General features: G+C 40.8%; 1 protein-coding gene across 17 annotated transcripts in view; it reads right to left on the bottom strand.

Moving 5' to 3' along the window:
- The window catches only part of Col25a1 (collagen type XXV alpha 1 chain), a 404,038-nt gene that overhangs the window by 143,937 nt on the left and 236,202 nt on the right, over window positions 1–23,899 (bottom strand). For all 17 annotated transcript variants that reach the window (XM_037207099.1, XM_037207100.1, XM_037207097.1 and 14 more), the window contains exons 5-7: window positions 21,585–21,602; window positions 860–886; window positions 710–736 (exon numbers count right to left, since the gene is read on the bottom strand). In XM_037207099.1, the coding sequence (XP_037062994.1) occupies window positions 710–736; window positions 860–886; window positions 21,585–21,602 (72 nt within the window). The remainder of the gene's footprint in view (window positions 1–709; window positions 737–859; window positions 887–21,584; window positions 21,603–23,899) is intronic.

Below are 23,899 nucleotides of genomic sequence, written 5' to 3'. Positions count from 1 at the left end.
CAACCAAATCCTCGCTTTTGTGCGTAGTGACATGAGAAAATTGAGAGGTATGTCTGAACAGAGCCACTACATCATTGGAACAGTATGTCTGAACATTTGAGTAATGAGGCGCAGATGTGAACCCAAGGACTTGGCACTACCAAGGCAACAAGAAAGCATTTGCCATGGGTTATGATGGTCGGAGGGGCCACACTGGGACAGAGAAGAAGCGGCCCTCCCTTCACCCACAGTGTAAAAGAAGTGTTACACCTTTTATCTGCCTTACAAATCTGGAGAAACAAGAAGTCCAAACAAGTGTTATTCAAACTTCCAAGGAAGGATAAATATGTAAAATGCAACAGTATTTTTTATCTGTGCTAGAACATATTTATGCAATAGCACGAGAAGTTTCATCAGAGGCAAATGCCAAATTCAAGAGAGCACCACATGGCCTTTATGTTGCAAAACAACGTGCACACATCTAAAGACCCCAACGGTCACTGGAAAGGGGGCTGTTGGATGGCTTCATTGTCTCTAGAATGTTCTATTTGTAATCAAGCTACGATGATGCACAAGATACACATGTTCATTAGTAGGACATTTTCTGTTTATGGGTGGGTTGTCAATTATATCAGTGTTACTAAATCATGCAGTGCAAAGGGTAAGGATAGTTAGGATGTTTTGAGCGGGACAATCATTTCCCACCCAAGACAACAAGTGCATAACTTACCCGAGGCCCCTGATCACCTTGTTCTCCCTGAGGAAGAGCAAAATAAGATAAAAGCGTTACATAATGCTTAGTAAAAAGGTCTAAACACACATCACAGATCATGCCAATATTGATTTCCAGTAAAGTGATTTCATTTATGCATTTTCTTACCTTATCACCTTTTGGACCAGGGGGGCCCTGGAAAAAAAAAAAAGAGAAAATATTAGATTTAAAAGGATCTGAATAAACCTACTGGGTCAATTGAAAGATTTATGTGAAATGCAGAAAGCCATACTTGTCAACAGGTTTCTCAAAGAACTTTAGTTTCTAAATTATAATTGTATTATAATTAGGAAAAGAAAATAGTAGGTGAAGTATGTACATACATACATACATATCTTAGGTATCAAATGTGCTAAGGAAATTGTGAAAACTCAGTATACCCGGGCTAAAGCAGCAGCACAGTACTAACAAGGCAGGAGCTCCTGCTCTGATCGCTGTCAACAGCCTACACCAATAGTCCTTCTTTGAATTCGGACAGCAGAATTCACTGGCCTTCAGTCTTTATCTAAAGGAAACTATACAGCATACGTCTGGCATGTTTTGTTCAACACTTGTGAAATTCATCTATAATTTTGCATGTAGCCGTAGACCTCTTCTTACTGCTTTATAAAATTCTGTATGTGACTTATTTGCTCATCCTGCTGTTGACAGTAATTTGACTCTAGGCATTATAAATTGCTGCTATGAACACCTTAATGTAACTGTTTGGGTAAAACACCAGTGTGCGTTTCTGTTGGGTCTGTATCTAAGGAAGGTAAAAGAGTACATTCGTTTCACTGTAGTAGATACTCCTAAGTGGTTTCCCAGTGTGGCACCTATAATTTCTATGCTCAGCTTCAGAATGTTTCAGATCATCTCTAATGCTTGATATTTTTCTCATTTTTAATCTTGTTTTTGTAGGATATAGTAATTTAACTTTATTTTATAGTTTCCTAGCGATCAATTGAACATCCTTTTAATATACCTATTCAGTATTTTACATTCTTTTCATAAAGAATTATCAGCATTTGCCTTTATTTCACTAAATTATCCTATTGATCGGTTAGAATTTATTATATATTATATGCCACATATATGCATATACAGAGATTTAGAAATCCTTATGTATTCTGAATGTGTTGTTTGAGATCTGTATTTATTAGAAATATATTTTCCCATGCTTTGTTCTGCTTTTACATTCTGTTGAGATGTTCTTTGCTGTTGTTACTGTTGTTTGGTTTGGTGGTGGTAGTGCTGGGTCTTGAACTCAGGGCCTTGAGAATCTATGTAAATGCTCTACTACTGAGCCACATTCCCAGTTCCTACTGGAGCATCTTCAATGAATAGATATTGCTAATTTTGATAAAAGTCAATACAACGTTTTTCTCTTTATTGTTATGCCTGTAGTCAGCTAAAGAAATCTATAGCTATTGGACATCATGAGGAGATCTGTCTGTTTATTTTATAACTGAAAAGGTTTATTATTGCATCTTCATATTTGAGTGTGACTTCATGGAGAACTGATTTTACGGGAGGTGAAGTCAGGATGCTTTTTGTCCCCAGGTGGTTATCACGTTAACTGAACACTGTTAACTGAAAATGGCATCTTTTCCCCATTGTGGTACTGTGTTACCTTTCTCATAAATCAGGTGACCACATGTATACATAACGTTTCCTTGTAGGAATTCCTTGTTGTTGAGAGCCTGTCTATTCTTCCAGTAAGAAATACTATTTCTAGAGGCATAAATTATGCTGTCTATTCTAATTCTTGATAATGAAGTCATATTTTGTGGTTCAGCACAGCCTAAGAAACTAGAATGTTTCAGAATTATCTCCATGATCTCTGTTTATAGTGGGGCCAGGACACAAGAACAAGCCTGGGCAGAAAGTAAGGCTATTAGAAGGGCTACATCACTGCTGGTAGGAACACGGGACTCCTGCTCCGACAAAAATGTCACTTTCTGCTCAGGGTCAGCCACAGAGGAGCAGCACTGACGCCCTGTTCTCTCCACAGTTATCTTTGTGTCCCACTAAAGAAATCTCTACCATTCCCACATCGCAAAGAGATGCATCTCCTTATTCTGGGGCAAGAACTTTATCATTGTCTGTTTTATATTTGCATCCAAATTCACTGGCACTGATTTTATGTACCATGTGGCTGGCTATCTTTGTTGTGTAGGTAACATGCCTTTTTGGTAAGATCTGTGAGGTTATCCTGAAACCAACGACAACAACATCATGTCTCGTAGTTTGCATATTTTCTCATCAACAAGGAACTGTGAGTTGTTGTTACATTTAATCTTCCTCCAAATGCAATGAAGAATTATGATAATCCTTTAAGAGAGGCCAAAAAATGAAAGTCAGATCTTTCCTATGTGAGGCCTCTTAGAATGAGCTGTCCAGGATTTTAATTCATTCGGCATGACTTTAAATACCAAGACCATGGAGCACAGACACGGAACTTGATTCTCAGAACCACCCACTTGTCTGGTGCCTGCCCTCAACATGCGACTTCTGAAACGGCCCCCGCTGCATATCCCTCCCACTGCCACAGACACCAGCGCTAAGGTGGTAGGTTCTAAATGAGGAGAAAGAAAAGAAAAGGCCGAGCAGGCAGCAGGAGATAGGACTCAGATACTACAGTTACCTTCACAAAATCATTTCCTCTTTATCCTCCAGATAGTTTTGTCAATGATTAGAGGGAAGTTAGGAGAATTCTATTTTAGACGTTTTCAGTGAATGTTTAATATACCCATTATTAAAACAGTGAGGAATAAGACACTAAAGCAAAGGATATTTGTGATACTACTGTTGTAAAGATTGGCTGTTACTTTTGGTAGAGCACTGGAGAGCTAAGGGGGAGAGGAATGAGAAGAACCTACTCTCAATGTTCAAGCAAGGCAGTGGGGAGTCCAGCCCTGATTGAAGGAGTATATTCACAAGCTGTGTTCAAAGTCTATTTAAAGTGTATCACTGTTCTAACCCATGCTTAAAGGATATGGCAGAAGAGGCTGATCTAGAAAAATGTGCAGTCTACCTCCCACAAAGCTAAGTAGTGTATGTCTTTCTTTTTTCTTTCAGAGCTGAGGACCGAACTCAGGGTCTTGTGCTTGCTAGGCAAGCGCTCTACCACTGAGTTAAATCCCCAACCTCCTAAATAGTGTATTTCTAAAGTTAAGCACTTCATTGAGGTTAAGTAACAATGACTCCTAGAGTACCTCCAAGTCAGCTGTTACTGTGAACCCTCCCCAGACTCTACCCTTGCCTCTCATTTCCCTTCTTCATAACTGTGTCCGCTTTTCTAGTGAGATCTCCGAGGCTGGACCCTCTAAAGGCACTTTGTTCAGTTCTGTGGTGTAACTGGTATCAAAGCCTGCTTGAAATCCCCTTACAATGGGAGCAGAAAGGAATCTTCTAGAAATCCAATGGCCACTGTCAAACCCACACGTGTTGACTAGAGCCAGAGTGGCCTGGGTAGGATGCCTAACTCCCGAACACATGAAAATCTGCATCAAAAACTGAGCAGCAAATACTGCTGCTCAAAAGTGGTGTTTCTGAGCAGACAGCATGGCGTCCTGCACCTGCCGAGCTAAAGACAGCAGCAAAGCCAAGGTCACCCTCTGCGCACAGCTGTGGTGGCTGCTTGGGACGTGCCCACCCCCCACCCCCCACTCCTGTGCTCAGGGGTGACAGAGGATGTTTTCTTCTACTGCAGCTGAAATCCCGTTCTTTCTAAATTGGGTGCCTTCACTGAAAAGATGGGTTTGGTCCAATGAACCAAGTAGGCTATGACACAGGGCAGTGTTTCTTTTATTATTATTATTATTATTATTATTATTATTATTATTATTAGAAATTTTCTACTCATTTTACATACCAACCCAGATTCTCCTGTCCTCCCTCCTCCTGCCCCCCAGCTTCCCCCCCAATCCACCCCCTCATTCCCACCTCCTCCAAGGCAAGGTGTCCCCTCGGGAGTCAGCAGAGCTTGGTACACTCAGGTGAGGCAGGTTCAAGCCTCTCCCCCCTGCAACAAGGCTATGCAAAGACAGAGCAGTGTTTCTAACTTTAGGAGCCATGCTGCTTTTCCAAGTCAAAATATTACAACACAAGAAATTTCTCTGATATCTAACCTTTCCAGTTCAGGTTGGGTCATGAGCTCATTTTTGTCTGATCTTTACAATTGGTTTAAAAAACCCCCATTAGCACTAACTAAAAGATAAGCAGCAATACAAATTAATGGCTCTAATCATTTCACTGACAAAGGTTTGTTAAAAAGAATTTTATTTTATGTGGAGTGTTTTCCTGCATGTATATATATGCACCACATGTGTGCCTGGTGCCCACATTATGGACACTTGTGATCTGCTGTGGGTACTGGGAACTGAACCCGGTCCTTTGCAAGAGCAGCCAATGAACTTAACCACTGAGCCATCTTGCTAGCTTAATTTGAGAGTATCTGTAAATAGCATTTTGCTATTGCAACTATACTACATTTAACAAAATAATATTTACGATAGTATCAATGATGGTAAGTTAACTAATCAAAAATCACCTTTGCTTCTAAAACAAAGCTAAGGTCAATGTTAAAGAAACATGTAGGACTAGCTGTGGGTCACAGCTTTGTGTAAGGCTTTTGGGGGCATGTCTATCACCTGTCTGGAATGCTGCATAAGGCCCATTCATAAACAGAACTATCATTTCTAATTTTTTTTGTACAATCAGCCTTAGTTACATAAACACTGGAATAAGCTAATAAAGTTTGTGTCTATCATTACACACTCAAGAGGGAACACTCTTTAGTACATTGGTTCTTAACCTTTCTAATGCTGCAACCCTTTAATACAGTTCCTCATGTTGTAGTGACTCCCAACCATAAAATTATTTTGTTGTTGCTTCATAATTGTAATTTTGCTGCTGTTATGAATTGTAAATAACTGATATGCAGGATATCTGATATGCAATCCTCAAAGGAGTCATGACCCACAGGTTGAGAGCTGCTACTAGAATTGTTAGCATGTAACTGAGTTATTACTAAAATATCGATAAAAGTCAATGGCATGCATGGCAAACTAGCCCCTATTCTAATAGCTTTAAAATCATAATTTATAATCACTGCTTTTCTCTTTGTCTCAGCTCCTTCATGTGGGTCTTGGCTTATAACTGACTTTAGTAACCTCAAGTCTATTTCTACCCAAATAGCTAAAATTTTAGTGTTTCTTATTGCCTATTTCCATAAAAAAAAAAAACTAAGAGCAAAGAGACACCTGATGAAATATCTTCAGAAAATATCTGATGACATTTCAATTTACATTCAAGTGAACGAGACATGGCTGAAAGAGAGAAGAATATGTCATGGGGGCTGAGTGTCCCAACAGCAGCCCTTTATTTGTTTGGACTGTAATCTTCACTTATCTTGAAATGGGAACAGTCTAATAACTATGAAAACAAAATTAAGTTCTGTAGGAGGGGAAAGGAACATGTTCTAGGACTCCCAGGCAGATAGTCACCACAGAAGAGGGGCTGGTGACCTCTGCGCTTGAACATCATAGATAAATTGATTTTTCAGGCTTGCTTGCGAGATAACACGACTCTTTCTGATTCATCTTTTCATTACTGCAGAATTATGAGAACAAACAGGCTCTGTGCTCTAAGTATTTATTGCCATCAGCTGGTCAGCGATCGCTCCGTCTGGGGGAGGGGCGTGCTCATCTGACTCCAATGGGTGGGGTAAATCTTGTGCGGCAGGACTATGGGAAGAGGGGAAGCAGGAGAGCTGGAGTTGAAAGGAAGAACTGGCTCTTTGAAGTTGGCCAGAGACCAAGCGGGAGGCAAGGCGTGTGAAGGGGCTCAGACAGAAGGACAGAACACGGGTAAGGGTGAGAAGACACTGTGCTATCACAGAAAGATGGAGCTCATCGCAGAAGAACAGATGTGGAGCTGGGAGGGAAACAGGGAATAGCAGGGAAGAGGAATTGCAGAAGGCAGGTTAGGCGCACTCTGGTGTCTGGGCCAGACCCTGTCATCAGCTTCAGTGGTAAGATGGGGTGTGTCTGCTCTAAGGGACCCAAGTGTGTGATGTTAGCGGTTCTTAGAGAGTTGTTGTCTTGGTCCTGGTGAGTGGATGAGAAAGTTATGAAATAAGGTGAGGCAGTGAGGCCACAAGGAAAGTTCTAGATTGGGAGACATTTCTGCAAACTGGACCAACAAGAGTTGGATAACCTTGGATAACCAACTGGACATGAGGGGCCCCTGATGGATTCTCCATGTACTTAAAGAAGTCCTGAGTTTTAGAGATCTTAAAGTTAAGTGAATTTGTAGAAAAGCATTGGCCTAAGCTAGTTCAACCTAGGTGAAGAGCTGTTCCAAGGCCAAGTGAATCGTATACAGTTTAAATCTGGATTTGGGGTTGCATCTTAATCTAGAGTGTTGACTGCTACAGTGGGCTTGATTGGAAATGGCAGTATGGGAGGGGCACAGAGAAAGAAGAAAGGAGAAGGGAAGGGAGAAGAGGGAGGGGAGGAGAGAAGAGAAGAGGGAGGGGAGGGGAGAAGAGAAGAGGAGGGAGGGGATGTCTCTAATTGTTCTACCTTATGAAGCTTAAAATAAAATTATTTTTTACATATGGTCTTTAAACTTTATAAGTAACTTGAGCTAGTAACATATAAATCTTTATTTTTTTTCCTGATATAGAATTGCGCTGCCTAAAAACATAGATAAAATGTGTGAGTTTGTAATTATTATTTCTTTTTTCTAAGTATCTCAGCAAAAAGTTGAAGGAAAATACAAGAGTAATTTGGAGGTGTTATTTTAAAAATGAAGACTATGAAATAAAAGGATCTTGGTGGTCAGGCTCTCAAGTCACACATCTAGATGAAACTCTGAAGTATATGTATAATCCTGGGCAGGCCACTTAGTCTTGCTGATCTGGCTTCTTCAAAGGAACTTACATGTGTGTAGCCTACCAATGTTGATGATTATTAACAACACACGTTTTAAACGTTATGCTTGATGGGAAACAAAAAGCAAAAATTGTTTTTCAGATACTTGAGGAAAGAAGGCGGCAAACAGAACTTCCTGAAGGTAACATGAACCGTAGGAAACGACCTGTGTGAATGGTGGCAATGTTTGGAGATGATGTTGAATTGAATATAATTTACCTCTGAGGGATGTTGCAAATCAAAACCAAACCCAAACCAAACTTGTAGCCTCATTCTTTTAATAACTAAAACTGAACTTTAGGCTCAGTCAATCTGAGCACAGATTAGGTGCTCAATTAATTCTTGCCAAACTGAATTGGGTATATGTGTGAGACAAAATGACACTAGAATTCCTGGGGTTCAAAGCAGCAACATAGAAGAAGAATGATTGGCAGGAGAGCTGTGGCTATGGTAACAGCCAACTCCACAAAGCCTGGGATGGGAATTATGGCAATAAGTGGATTTACAGCTTTAGACTTCACACCTTTGGCTTTGCATTGAAGATTAAAAGCAAGCAGAAGGGAATGGACATAACCCCAAATCTAAAATATCAAAACCAGCCCTACTTGGTTGAAAACTAATTTTTACAGCTATTATTTCCTGGGCATTTTTCTGTGGTGAGACTCTAAGTACAGGTCTTTTATGATGTCTCTTTGGGCCCCAAACAACAGACCGTATGTGCCCACGACCAATCTTAAATCATAAGCAGCTGCCATAAGGAAGCAATTAATGGGCTCTAACACTCAAAGAAAATTTGGAAAAAATTGAACATTACAAAAGTAAGAACTGATGTAGTTCAATGGAGTCAAGGGCTTGTGAGGCAAAGGGAATCAGGGCCATTTTCTCTGGCTTGCTGTTCTTACTCAGTACACGGACATTACTGTTCTTGCTAATCAAACCAAGATCTCCCTTCTCCCAGCACTGGTCTGTGCCTTTCAATGCTTTAAGACTGTGCAAATGCCCCCGACTCTGAATGTAGCTCCCACCCCTGCACCTTATCTGTAAAAGGTTAAATAAAATGAACTCCATGGTGGAGGGTTTGGAATTCCAAATACTGATTTTGTGGAAAGTGTAAGTGTAATGTGAATTCTAAAATGGTCTTATAATAATAATAATAAAAAAAATCCTGGAGCCAGATATTGGGGTCAATGCTGAAAGATCAGAGGAAACAAAGGAACAAGCCACTGCCACCCTTTATCTCTGGACTCTTCAGCCTGAAAAGTTCCAGTTCCTGTCTCCTCACACCTCATATACCCTTTTGTCCACCCAGCCATCACTTCCTTCCTAGTGCTGGGATTAATGGCGTGTGTGCTTCCCCAATATTGGTATTAAAGGGTGAGATCTCAAGTGCTGGTATTAAAGGCATGTGACTCCCAAGCACTGGGATTAAAGGTGTGTGCCACCACAGCCTGGCTCTGTTTCTCTCCTAGACTAAGTCAATTTCATGTAGTCCAGGGTGGCTTTGAACTCACAGAGATCCAGATGGATCTGCCTCCCAAGTGCCAGGATTAAAGGCGTGTGCCACCACTGCCTGGCCTCTGTGTTTAATCTAGTGACTTGTTCAGTCCTCTGATCTTCAGGCAAATTTTATTAGGGCACACAGTGTATCAGCACATGTAAGCTCTTGCCGACTGCCCCGGGAGCCCTACTATTTCTCACCTAGCATAAGTTCCCCTATGATATTCTCACTGTGTTCAGTTGGACTCGAGTGGATTCAGAATACAAGTTCAAATGGATTTGGATACAGTTATCTCTTTTCAGTTAGCATACAAAACAATGGGGTTCCTTCTGTAGCATTTCACATACATACATATCTATCATTGTACCTTACCTATTTGCCCACCCATTGTTCTCCCCAGACACCCATCTCTGTTGGTCCACTGCCTCGCTCTCTACTTTCATATTCTCTCTCTGTGTCTGTGTCTCTCTTTCCCTCCCTCCCTCCCTCCCTCGATCCCTATCTCTGTCTGTGCGTGCATGTGAGTGTGCGTGTGCGGTTAAATCTGGATTCTGTACAGTACATTTTCCTCTAAGCCCTGGGTTTAATTTACAACCACCTATTTCAGCATGTTTCCTAATATTCTGTCCAAACATCATTTTTGTTCAAGTGATTTAAGCCTTGTTTGTCTGTCACTTGACTCTTTTTGCTTCATTTGTCATAGCGGATGAAGCAACATAGATTTTATGAAATGCAACAGAGCACAACGCAGGGGTGAGGGTCAAGTAGATAGAAGAATGGAAAACAAAACCCCCAAAATTAAAAATGATTTTCAAAAGTTAAGAAACCAACAACTGTCAGGTGGGGCTGGGAGCCTGACTCTCAGGTCTTGGCTATGATTCTTGATTGACTTCCAATGTAAGGAGGCTCTCCCTTCCATTGGCCGATGGCCAACATGACCACAGCGCTTGTCATGTGACTGTCAACTCCCAGAGCTTCGTATTTAGATTCTTCATTCTCATCACCCTTCTCTCCAGAGACTGGATGTCAAACATCACACCTACCAACAACATGCTCGCCTCCTCCCCTGTCTCTTCTACACCTGCGACCACCCCATTCCCCTGGGTTCTCCTCCACCGTCTTCAAGAGTACAAAGTTTCCCTTTCTTGAAACCAAGGAGAAGACACATTGCTTTTGCCCACTGTCAGCTCCTGTTCACATCCTGCCTTCTTCCTCACTGCTTCCATTAGCTTCCCTAAGAACAGATTAGTCACACAAAGACAGGAAATCGGATTTAAGGGAAAAGGAAAGGTAGCAAGACGTCATGTTTTTACAGTCGGGCTCCAGAAAAAATAAAGGAACTCGAATTAAAAAGTACACGTAGTTCCTTGTGGGGAGGGCATTTTTTTTTTCCACTAGAAGAAAAAAGCTGAGACATGGAAAGGAGGCCACTGAGCTCTGGAAGGGAGATATCCTGGGCTAAACGAATCTAAATAAACTGAAGCCCTGGGGAGGAAGGGTTGACAAAACCCATCAGTGTTCACATCACCAAAATTTGTACTTAAGCTTTTGCTTCTCACACGGCTCCCTTCACTGGCTATCAGGTATACTCTCTAGGCTCCAGCCATTATCTGCCTTCCTCCTCAGCCTTTTTTCCAAGCTACAAGCCTGCATCTTCAACTGCTCACCAGATGTCTGAGCCAAAGCAGACCATCATCAGCTCAGATTCCACTTTCTCAAGCCGGGTTTCCCAGTGTCTGCTGCTATGAGACCACTGTGATTCCTGACTTTCCTATTTTTGTTAAGCACAGTACTCAACTACAAGCCTACAGTTCTGTGTTTATATCTGGCCCAGTGAATTTAATCCAAAGCTCAGTCCTACAGACTTCACTACTACAGCTTCTCTTGAGTCTGTCCTATCTTTCTGTGTTAGTTGCCAGTATGGTCAAATTAATTCTTCTACCTGGGTATACTGGTTCACATCAAAAGTCTCAGCAATTTGGGAGGATGAGACAGAAAGATTAGTTGAGCCAAGGAGTTTAGGGTCAGCCTGGGCAACACAGTGAGATAAATACATTCTTCTGCCCATCTCATCCTCAGCTCAAAAAATTTCAGGGGCCGGTTTCCCAGCCCACAATGGCAAACTCTAGGAAATAACCCTTAGAAGTTCCAAAAGCCATTAGGCAAAAGTCTCCTGAACATCAGGCCAACTACTCTGGACCACCAACCCACCAAACACCCTGTGCTTCCTAGTGCGAACTAGGGGACATACCACCCTTTAAAATACGAAGTACAGAAGGAAGGATAAACAGTTAAATAACATCTCAAGAGTAATTAGACCGATTCAGAATGTGGGATGTTTTATATAGAGCACAAGCATTCTAGAGCAGGGATGCCATGGGGGAAGAGGAGGACAGGGAAACTACTAGAGAATAAGAGACACTCGACACTGAAAAACAACAATAACTGAGTCCTAAGTGCGGACAATTTTATAACAATGGAGGAAATCTGAATTTGCACTAGGTATTGATTTTATTAGAAATGTCATTGAGATGATGGCTGTGATCATAAATGTCCCATCACAGATTCACATTTCAGTGCATGCGATGGAATGATAGGGTACAGACTTCACTTTAAAGCATACTAGTAAAAATAGCATGTATTTAGCAGGTCGGAGGCGCTGGCTTCAAGTCCTGGCACAAAATCATAAAAATAAATAAAAGGAAGAGATTCACTAGACAAAATCAGCAGGTGATGTTTCTAAAACTGGGCAATGTGTTTAAGGATGTTTCCAGTGTTTCTGAGACTATCTGAAAATTTCGGCATGCAATTATATAATTTAAATGTTTTGTTTGCTTCAACCTAGTCTCGACTGAAACTCGTGACCCCCCTGCTTCAATCTCCTAGTTGCTGGAGTCACAGGCTTGTGCCATGACCTTCAGTCAAAGATTTCTTTTTAAGGAGCCCTTCAGATTCCTACCGAAAGGAATGTGAACTCTTGCCTGGAAATCTTAATCCCTTACAGCCTGTTGTTAATTCTCCTTATAACCTGCCTCACTTGCCCCAGTTTCCCATAATGATCCTTCCCCTGCCATTCTTGACCACCACCTAGTCTCTGAATCTTCGCTTAAGTCACTATCTCTGCGGAATCATCCATTACTCTTTTGTTAGGGAGCGCCACAGCACACCTTTGTTAAAAGCCATGATCTGGTGACCTGAGCTATGAAGCTGGTTGGGAAAAGTTAAATGCATAATCCTGAGTTTCTGAAAGAAATTTTTTTCCTTGTAGTAAAGTCTCATCCTACACACATGCACACATTCATGTTCCTGTGTGTGCACACACACGCACGCACACACACACACACGCATACACACATGCATGCGTGCATGCGCCTACACCCCTACTCACTGATGTCTTGTCTCTGAGCTTCTGCTTTCCTGAGTTTATCCAACTCTCCCTTGGAAATTTTCTCTAACTTCTAAGCCCTGAAGCATTTGTGCCTCTTTTATCACAGCTGACTAACTCTGTTGGGACTAAGGCTTGTGTCTCACTGAACTGACAGGACCCTTGATGGCAGGAGAAGCCTAACTCGTTCTGACTTTGGAGACCTTTATATACCAGCACATGACCTTTGGCAAGGTAGCTAACATGGCAGAGCTCCAGTTTCTGTGAAATGGATAAACGATAATTACCGCCTATGAACTTTGTGCATGAAAAATATCCAACGGATGTGTTAACAGATTTCATGAAACAGAGGTTCAACCTTATTAGAGCCAAAATTAGCATTTCACAAACAGCCTGGGCATAATCAAGCAGTCCGCATAACCTCTGCATCCAACCTATTCCCAATGGCTGTTTCTGAGGATCCACATGAGTTTTCAACATAATTTCACAAATTTGAATGTATGCTCACAGAACAGAAGTCATGCCTTCTAAGGACACTACAGTTTCTCATCTTCCAACTCATAACAATAGTTCAGAAGAATCGAGACTAAATAGTAAATGCAGCAAAGCAACCTTGCACAACTTCTGGGGAACAAAACGGACCCCGCTGAGTAAGAGTTTTGCTTTTGTTCTGTTTTTCCCTCATGTCTCCCATGGGGAAACACAGGAAGGTATTTTAGGTCTTTGCCCTCCTTTCTCTGTGACTCTGCATTTCCATCTTTTCATTCTGCCCATACTTTCAATATCAAGTCACACCTGGAACCATGACAATGCTGCCGTCTCCCAGTACACACATATCTGTGGATGCTAATCACTGGCTGCCTCTGCGGAACCCAGAGGCCATGCTCCATGTAGCTGACCACTTTGCTTAGCTTCTTTGGTGGGCTTTCATCTGGGTCTTCTACCTCATGGAGATTTCTTGATATTATTCCTTCTATTCACTTCTTGTTGGAGTTTGTAACCAATTCCTCCTTCTCCAAAGACTTTCTCTAGGGATCCCATTCAATTCCAATGTCACTTCTTACTTGCCCAGTCTGTCCCTAAGTTCTGCCTATGGCCTAATCTACATTTCCTTCTGTGTGCATTGTCCTGATCTCAGATCACTTGGTCTGTCACTAAAACCTGGTCAGTTTTCTTCTGAGAAATCACATGCTCTTTATTCAGGATTCTGCTGGCCCAACATCGGGAGAGGGGGATGGTGTATTAGAAGGCTTTCTTCTGGAGGGATGCAGCCACAGGCCAGCCTCAAGGCTCTGCATACACACCACGAGCTGGGTGGCTGGATCCACCTAGCCTTCGGCTCAGCTGAGTATGCAGTGCACAGGTTACACACATGCAAATGGTGGTACTGGGTTTACTGTGAGAGTAAAATCTGTCTCTGAAACTCAATACTCTACGGTGCATTTTCCAAAGTGCACAACAGTCTAGGGTGCTAGAAAAGAGGATCTGTGTAAGGTGGGTCATGACACATCAAAAGAAAGTAATAATTGGTGATATTTGTTTACTATGTTCATGGAAGTTACATCACCTTTGATTTCTATTCAATTTTTTTGGTTTATTTAATATATGTGTGCATATATATATAGTGAATGTGTATCCATGTGGTGTGTGTGTGTGTGTGTGTGTGTGTGTGTGTGTGTGCATGCATACATGTGTGTGGGGGTATGTGTGCATGCGCATGTGTGCGTGTGCATGTGCGTGTGTACACTTGTGCATGTGGAGACCAGAGGAGAACATTGGGTAGTTCTCTATTCCTCCCTGCTTCTTCCCCTAAGGTAGACTATCAAAGCTTTCAGCCAGCGAGCCTCAGTGGTCCTCATGGTTCTGACCCCCAATGGTGCTGGGTTACAGGTGCTGTACAACAGTGCCCAGTGTTGAATGTAGATGCTGAAGATTCGAAGCCATGTCCTCATGAGTGAGAAATAAGCCAAGTTATCATCCCAACCCCTTGATTCCATTTATCTTTTTGTAAAAAGGAAATTTTCTGGGCATGAGTTACTAAGATATATTTATTCACTGTGATTTAAGATACAAATTTAGCATCAAATACACTGGTCCTTTGGGAAGAGGAGTAGGAAACACACCTAAAGTATAAAGATTAAGTTTTACGGTGAGGGAGAAGAGATCTACACTCACTATGTTAACCGAAGGGAGACTTCTGAAAATCTGGAACAGTTTAAAGCATGCTATGTCACTGAAGAAGATTTTGAACACTTACAACTTTGTACATAAAAGTTTGTTTTATAGAGAGGAGGCTCCATGATAACCATATCCAAAAATAACTAATGAATTCTCACAAACTCCTTAACTTTCATCTATCCACAGTATCTACACATATTGAGTCTATTATTTTCTTCTCTTTGTCCAGCAGGTGAAGTACCACCTGCAAGGACAATATGTAGCAGTCCAAGGACATCAAGTCTTTATGGCTGTGCTTTAGTGAGTGCTTATAGGAGAAGGAATTTACAAAGGCCTATAATCCTAACACCTGTGTGTGCCATAGACTGTTTTGAGTGCTTCATTAAGCTATGTATTGAATCAAATCATTTTCCCTTTATACTGAAAAGCTGAGGCCTAAAGTTAGGTAAATTGCTCAAAGTCACACCTCTCATAAGTGTGAGAAAAGAATGTCAACTCAGGTGTCTGCCACCAGAGCCCAGAGCACATTCCCTGAACTCTATCAATGAGTTTCATATGCTGTTTTAAAAGCAGGCTACAGAAGGCTGATGTCTTCAGTAGGTTTATCAGGTGCATAAAAATCATCATTAAATATGAATTAGCAAATGTGTATCTATTAAGCAGAGTTTACTATAGGGCTTGGAGTAGAGGTCAGTGACAGCATTGATTAGCATGTGCAATGCTTTGGGTTCAGTTCTCAGGACTAGAAAAAAACTGTATTATGCATTTTCTATTAAAGTATGGAGAGAGTGGTATACAAAAATAAGAGGCTTGGAGAATGGTAACAACTTTCGCAGTGTAAAGCAATACATAATCAGCTTAATTATTCATGGAACCTTACAGGTTATCCACATTAATTCAGATGTGATGACAGGTAATATATTTTGTAGGAAATACAGCATAAAATCAGCAATAGAACTTCTTTAATTAATTTTGTTGGAAATAATTCTATCTTCTACACTATTTAAATATGCAAATAGCATGCAAAATAAAGACATATGGAGTACAGTAAAATAAAGAAATAGTTATACCATGTATACTCTTAATAATATAACCCATCTGGAGTACAGTGAAGTCCTTCATGCCACAATACCAATGATACCTAATTAAATTCTCCCAATGCTAAAGCATTCGAATTTGTATTATTATTCTCTCTGTTACACAGTAACAATAAAACATACTTTGCAAGAGTATTGACTTATCCAGGTGATAATACATTACTGGTTTTACACAGCAGTGAGCAAAATCTGGACTCTCTGCGCACCCATGTGCATAAAGGCATGCACACATTTTTCAAATTGCTTAGAGAATGTATGTGCTCTCCTCTTGCCCCCAAATCAGACTATGTGAATCTGGAAAAAGCTGGATTGAAACACAAATATGAAATATGGGAATTGCTAAAGTGTTAGGTTAGAAGGAGTTTTGTACATAATTTAAAACATATGAATAGAAAGTTAAATACTGCCCCCATAGTACCGTATTTTACCCCAGAAAAATTCTTTACAAGGCACATACAGCTTGAGTTTTGTAAATTTTAACAAAACCTTGTGAAATGACAATGATAATATTAGAACAAAGGGGGAAAAAGCAAACAAGGCCCCAGGGCAGAGGGGACAGTGACATCTTCAGCTTCTCTCCAAAGGTATCTGCAAACACCGATGGACGCTGCTGGCCTACGTGAGCAGTTGTCAGGTGGCATTTACTTGTGGTTGGCTCTGACATGTTTCCCCCACTGGGTCATACAGAATTACAACATGCACACCACTTAGTGCTCACAATTCCTAAGGGAATGACAGCTACTTTATGTTCACATGCAACTCCAAAGAAGAGTTATGAGGAGGGCTCTGAGACTCCAAAAAAAAAAAAAACGATATGCAGGAAAATGGCCTTGGGGTGAAAGGGGCATCTACTTACTTCCAAAGACAAAGAGGGATATTTGGGCTAAATAAAAGTTTGATGTGTTTTGTATTTTGACAAGATAGAGTCCTGAGAATATTTTGAAAGCCATTTGTTTATGTGATATGTGTTAAATTATTTATTTGTGGACAAATACTAATGTTTAGACAATGTAATACTTTCTATAATAGTTTTGATTATGAAAATCAAAACCAAAGCTTTGAACCCTAAAATAAATCTCTATATAAAGTAAGTCAGATGGAGAGGAGAGTAAAGATGAGAAAAAGCACAGATCCAGCACCGAAGATCATAAAATCTGTTAAGGAACAAAAAAAGAGGGCTGGAGAGAAGGCTTGGTAGTTAAGAGCAATGACTACTCTTCCTGAAGACCAGGGTTCAATTCCCAAGACCTATGTGACAAATGCCAGTCATCTGTACTCTAGTTCCAGGGAATATGACACCCTCTTCTGGCCTCCATGGGTACCTGAATGCAAGTGGTACACAGATACATAAGCAGGTAAAACACCCACAGACATAAAATAAAGTATTTTTTTTAAGAGAAAAGATGCTTGGAAATAACTATGATGACCCAAAATAGAATGACAAAATTCATTTTTCCTGAGTGCTTACCATGTGTAGGTATCACATTTCACACACAATACTTTAACTTTTACAACATGTATTAAGAAAGGACATTGCTTTACATATGTGGACAGTGTTATCCAGAGTGAAGGAGTAATTTATCCAGGAGGTAGAGGCTAAAAGTGGCACCGCATGGATCAGACTTGCAACCTGTCTGATCAGAAGTCCATACTCTCTCCTTTAAGCATGATGTAATATAACAAGCTGCATAGACAACCTTCTGTGGGAATCTGGGAAAGGAAGACAATCCCTTCACTAAAAGGAGAAGAAAAACATTTTGTTGAAGAAGCAGCATTACAATGCCATGGGTGATTATGTTTGGATGTGTGGACACGAGGTTTAAGAGGAAGCAGTCCCAAGGAAAGGAGAAAACTAAACACTTAGAAGAGAAAATGTAAATGGTTCAATTTGGTTTGGACGAAGCATCGAGTCCATGAAGCACATTAATAAAAACAAATGGAAGGTGAGACCATAGGCCAAAATCAGGGGATTCTGTCATACTCTAGACAGAGAACTCATCAAGACTCAAAGGTTTGGCATCAGGAAAGGGACACTACCAAAACCATGGTAGAAAATTTTATCTGGTCAACATAGGTGAGAGACACCCATTGATTTCTCTCAACCTAACCTCCAGTGCTTCCATTCGTCAGGGAAAAGCCAGACATTCACCCTGTTGACTTGCCTCCCTAGAGCACCAGTGTGAAGAATGGCAAGGGGGATGCTGGGAGAGATGCAGGAGAAATCTAGAACCTTGCCAGGCATGCTGTCATCCCACGTGACATCAGCAGTGCAATCACAGTACAGGGGCACAGTCCTGACTTTGACATCAGGCAGGAGGAGGAAATGGGACAAGGAGAGCAACGTAGAAAGGGAATGGGGATGGGAGTCAGCAAGTGATTCAACAAGATCAGAGGAGCCAAGATCCGGACAGAAACCCACTATTCAAACCAAGGCCCAACACACTAGGACCATGTCTGGGCATTTAAGAACTTTCACACTTCCCTGAGCAGATTTCCAAAGAAGACATGCAAATTGGAAACAGGTCTATGAAAAAGTGTTCAGTATCATCAATAACCAGGCAAATGTGAATTATAATAATAATAAGAGTGCATGCTTCCACCTGTCAGGATGGACACAATAAAAAAGACAAGAGAGAAGTTTTGGTGACGATATGGAGAAAAGAGAATTCTTACATTGTTGTTAGGGATGCAATGCAGAACATTTATTACATAAAACAGTGTATCAGTTCTTCAAAATCTAAAAATAGAATTACCATATGGTCCTGCATGTTAAAGATCTCTGCTCTTCTATGTTTATTACAGCAATGAAGATCTGAAGTCAGCCATAGTGTCCATTAATGAATGGATACAAAGGAAATGGGCTATACACACACATAATGGACTATTTACTTAGCCATATAAATGAAATCCCACCATTTGCAGCAATATGAATGAACCCAGGGGACAAAATGTTCAATTAAATAACCCACATACAGAGAGAAATTTTTTATGATCACACATGTGTAGCATACACTTGCAACAGAAAGCATGGAATATCAGCCTGAGTATCTAATGGATGAATGAAGAATGTGGTATGTATATATGATGGAGTATTATCTGCCTGAAAAAGGAGGCTATTTTCCCATTGTAACAACATGGTTGAATTTGTAGGATACTGTGCTAAGCAAAATGAACCAGACAGAGAGGCAGATAGTGTATGATGATTTCCACTTGTTTTTAGAATTTTTGAAAGCTGGACCTAATGGAAGCATAAAACAGGGAAGCAGAAATAGGGACAGGCTGGCAAAAGGCACAGCAGTGATCAAATGACAAGTTCTGAGGCTTTAATACTGCACAGTCTGGGGAGAGGCAGATATGTTCATTGATTTAATTGTAGTAATTGAACAATGTTTAGGCATATGAACTCAAGTTTTATACCTTGCATGTATTCAACATTATCAATAAAACATATTGATGTTTCATATTAATTTATTTTTATATTCTAATGTAATAGATCTGTATAATTTTTAAGTGAGAAATAAAACACAGAATAATCACAAAACAGAGACTGTATCTGTCTTATTCACCACAGTTTCACAGATATGGGACCTATCTATTCTATACATAAGACCTTCTGAAGCAGATCAGAAATATTGGCATCAGCATCCAGACATGACTGAAGAATGAAGGAATACAAATCAATGACTAATCACATCAACTTCCTGTCCTTCCATGTGAGTGTTCTGAGGAATCATCTGCAATCATCCCTCTATAAGATATTCAACAGGACATGGCCTCAGTCACTCATAGAAGTCATCAGTTCACAAACACATCTATTTCCTGCTCTTTTACCATCCCAGAGTCTTATTCCATGCCCTCATGATGTATCCTAGGTCATTTCTCAAATTTTTATGTCCATAAATTATCTTAAGAACTACTTTTTGATGCCAGGAAAGGTGGCCTAGACTAAGACAGAGGTTCTATTAAGAGTTAAAATATTATTCTCTCCCCAAGCCAAAGCTCATTTCATTATGCTGTGTTATTCTCCTTTCTGGAAAGAATTGAGTGATACAGGGCTTCCAGATTTAGATAATCTTGATTTCTACTCCAGTCACACTACTGTGTCATCCAGGTAAGTAATTTACCATAAACACCAACACACATGTGTGTATGTGCACATGGGCACACCCTGGCACACATGTACTTTTCAGGACTTTTGTCAGCACTGAGTAAAACAAAGTATGAAAAGCAGTAAACCATGTTTACTTTGTATCCTTCCCAACATAGCATAGTAAGGTCAAATGCTAAGAAGCCAAAACTCTCCTCTGTAGGCATAATGTTTCTCTCCGCCTGCCTGTTCCCAAATAATAGATTTGGAGGCTTCATATCACTTATAAATCCTTGGCCAGTAGCTCAGGCTTATTACTAACTAGCTCTTATGCTTAAATCAACCCATAATTCCTATTTATGTTTAGCCACGTGACTTGGTACCTTTTCTCAGTATGACATTATCATCTTGATTCCTCTGCATCTGGCTGGTGACTCTTAACTCTGCCCTTTCCTCTTCCCAGCATTCTTAGTCTGGTCACCCTGCCTAACATGTCCTGCCTGGCTACTAGCCAATCAGCATTTTATTAAATCAATTTGAGTGACAACTCTGTACAAGAGACTTATTCCACAGCACTCCTCTATGAATTCATTCTGTTAACTTGAACTAACTTGGACTATAAGAGGGAAATCGATAAACAATGAAGATGTTCTCAGTATCAGTATGAATCAAAAGTCTAACTTTCTCTCACAGGTTAGTGTGAAAAGGAGTGCTGTGCTTAAATAAATGTGGTTTTCTGTTTGTAATATTGCACAACCTTGTATATGGACCTCAAAACAACTATAAATAATGATCATATCATGTTGAATGAAGAGTAACATATAATAAATACGTTCCTGAGGTTGACTACAAAGCTATCACAAAATGGCCCATCAGTTAACTATCTGGGACAGAAGTGGCATTCAGCCCATCATGGCAGAAAAGGACTAACAGGAGCACAAATCAGTAATTGCATGGTTCACATGGAATGCAGTGTTTAAGGTAGAGCATCCTTGGGTCCAACTCCTCTCAGTGGCCATTAGCTTCCTCCAGACTGATGCAGTACTGAGTTCTTTTGAGTTTGAATTGGCTACACTATTTGTGAAGACTTGCTTCATTCTTATCATTCTATCTTTATACACAGTCCTCCACCTCTTAAAAATGGTCCATTTTCTTCAGTGTGATTTAGAGTTCAAAATATTGTCTGTCAGCTGCATTTGCGCTTATTTATAAATCATGTCTGTAGTCGTTGGTTTGTGTTGAAAATCGAGAACAAAGTCGTTATCCATCTACACTGAATCAGAAACAGCTAGCTGGGTCACAGTATAAATAATGAGTCTGGATCCACAGCTGCATTGGTATGCAATTAATCAGCATCTAACGCATGCCAGCCCATGCCCCTGTGAACCCAGTTACTCTGCCTTGGACATCCTGGGGCATTGGTTTGGGTCAGTGAAGAGTTTTACTCAGGGAATATTGTTGATGTGCCATCTGGCCCAAGATGTAAAATGGCTCACTCAGTCCTGAAGGGGCCCCAAGTGTCACTCTGGGGCAATAACTGTCCTACTAGGTAGGGGCCCGATGATCAGTTCGCAGCTTTCTTCAATTCTTTGAGAAGGATTGAAGGAAAACTTCCCCACTAGGAAAATCTTGAATTGGAGTTAGTTGGTCAGAAAAGAGATCACTTACCTGGGGACCAGGTTGACCCTGAAATTGAAAAGAAGAAAAACAAGTATAAAATTGATGTTTACAATGAATATTTTCAATATATATATATTCCAGTATATGGAGATTTAAAATAGTTCTAAGCATCTTTAAAATATTTCTAATACCAATAACTCCATATTGGATCTTAATATTTTGATCCTGTGAATTAAAAGTACTGGGCTTATGGCTATTGCACATTTGAGTGATTCAGCATGCTCCAGCATTTAACTGAGGAAAGGAGTGTCAGGAAGAATAACCCCCCTCCTACCACAGTAATGTGTGGATGGGCAACTGAGAGGACAAACCGTCCAGCACACATAATTGCTGACCTACATGTTCTAACAGGGCAGAGCTACATTTATAAAAACAAAACAAAACAAAAAAAACAAACAAACAAACAAAACCAGTCCTTGGCTTTCTCACTGTTCCAATGTTTTGAGATTTTCATTTTGTTTTTAATAAACAACTTCCTTTTCCTTTTGTATAATCAAATCTAATGACATTTTAAAATAAGTTTTGTAAGGGGGGACCCTTGGAGGATTAAAATACACTCCTATTCCTCCAACAGTCATAGATTATGTGACCTCTGGCTAAGCTAATTCATTTCGAAAGACACTTTCTTGCTTGAGTTGATGAAAACCTCCAAGCAGTGTAAGTGTAAATGCTTCCAGAGAAAATCAACTGCAAACAAAAGCATTGATGACATACTGCACCCGTAAAATCTCCAACTGAGCTTTCCGTCAAATGAGACTAAAGGAACGGTTCCCATCAAGTTACAGAGTCTTCTAAACTAACTAAATTGACTTCTGGGGTGAGATGGCAGAGTAGACGCTGCCTCCACATAAAGTAGTAAAAAAAACAAGAGAATGAGCCCTATCCCAAAGAGAGAAAGAACTTCAGAAATCACAGAGTGGGGACGGAGCAGCTGGCCAAGAAGAGAGACACACAAGGGCCATCGGGGACTAAGGTCAGAGCACGCCGCACCTGGCTCACAGCTCTCCTGCATCCCCTGAAAAGGCACCCAGGCTAGGTCTGGGGAAAACACTGGAAGTCTAACCCACAGTTCTCAAAAGTCTTGAATGTAGTGGGAGGGATCTGCTGAGACAATGGCTTCAAGTGTGGGTCAGTCTATGCCCGAGAAGGTTGTGGTCTAGTGCCATCTTGAGAGGAGAGCTTCCATTAAAGACAGCTTCCCTGGGAGCCTGAGAAGCCAAGGATTCTAGAGTTAACCTGCCAGAGCCTCTAGGTAGAAGTGGGTGGCAAGTGGCAGCAACAGATTAGGGGAGGGCTAGACACAAACATATTGAGAGGCTCAGGAAGCAGGAGGCTCATGGGTGAAGGACTCTGGAGTTGGTGGCCCTGCCTTTTGTGATGGCAATGCCTTCTTTGGCAATGAGCCTAAGACTCAGAATGCACAGATGCCCTTACAACCTTCTCCCTCCCGCCGGGTGTGTTTAGTACTGAGCAGGACCGGAAAGCTGTAGCAAACAACACAGCAACAGTACTCAGTGCTCAGTGCTGTACCTGCTTCCGCTCCCACCGCAGCACACTTGGGTAACACCTTTTGGCTGAGACCTCAGCCACTCAGATGGACACAATGTGCAGTCTCTGGAGTGAGTGGCAGCTATACAGCTAAGGGTGCTTAGTGGTGCTCCTGGTCTGCAAGACAGGAAGCTGTGGTGGTGAGCAGGTGACTTCAGACCACTGCAGGTGCGGCACCGTGTGAGCAGGATCAAAGAGATGAGTCTTCAGCTTCAACCACCCACCCTTCTATCTGGCAGGGCTGCAGGAAGATGCTGCCGCAATATGTTGGTTTTATACTTCGATGTTTTTTTTTTTATATAATTGTTTATTCTCTATTTTCCCTTTATATCTGTTTCTTATAGTATCACTATTATTTTTATTTTAATTCTAGAAGCAGAACATAGGTTTAAATTCTTATGTTCAACTAGATCTGTGGCTGGACAGGTCATAGGTCCCAGGGGACAACTTTCTACTATTGTGCTAACTGGACATACTATTAAACTGACTCCCAATTACTGATTGTCATACTCATAGATTAATGCATCTCTCAACCCTAATCAAAGATGCTTCTATATGAAGTAAATGGTGATTAATTAATACAGAGATCCAGAACTAGCCAAGGTGAAGAAAATAAGAAACAATAATGCTCAGCCCTCAACGGAACATCTAGATTACACCTTCCCCTCTGAAGGTTCAGGGATCTTTCTGAAGAACAATCAGAAAGACTGTATGAACCAGAGGTGGTCAATGAATACAAGGAAATAATGTTCTCT

The sequence above is a fragment of the Peromyscus leucopus genome, chromosome 6 (genome assembly GCF_004664715.2).
Source record: "Peromyscus leucopus breed LL Stock chromosome 6, UCI_PerLeu_2.1, whole genome shotgun sequence".
In the NCBI taxonomy this organism is placed as follows: Eukaryota; Metazoa; Chordata; class Mammalia; order Rodentia; family Cricetidae; genus Peromyscus; species Peromyscus leucopus.
This window is presented reverse-complemented; position numbering and strand designations above follow the sequence as displayed.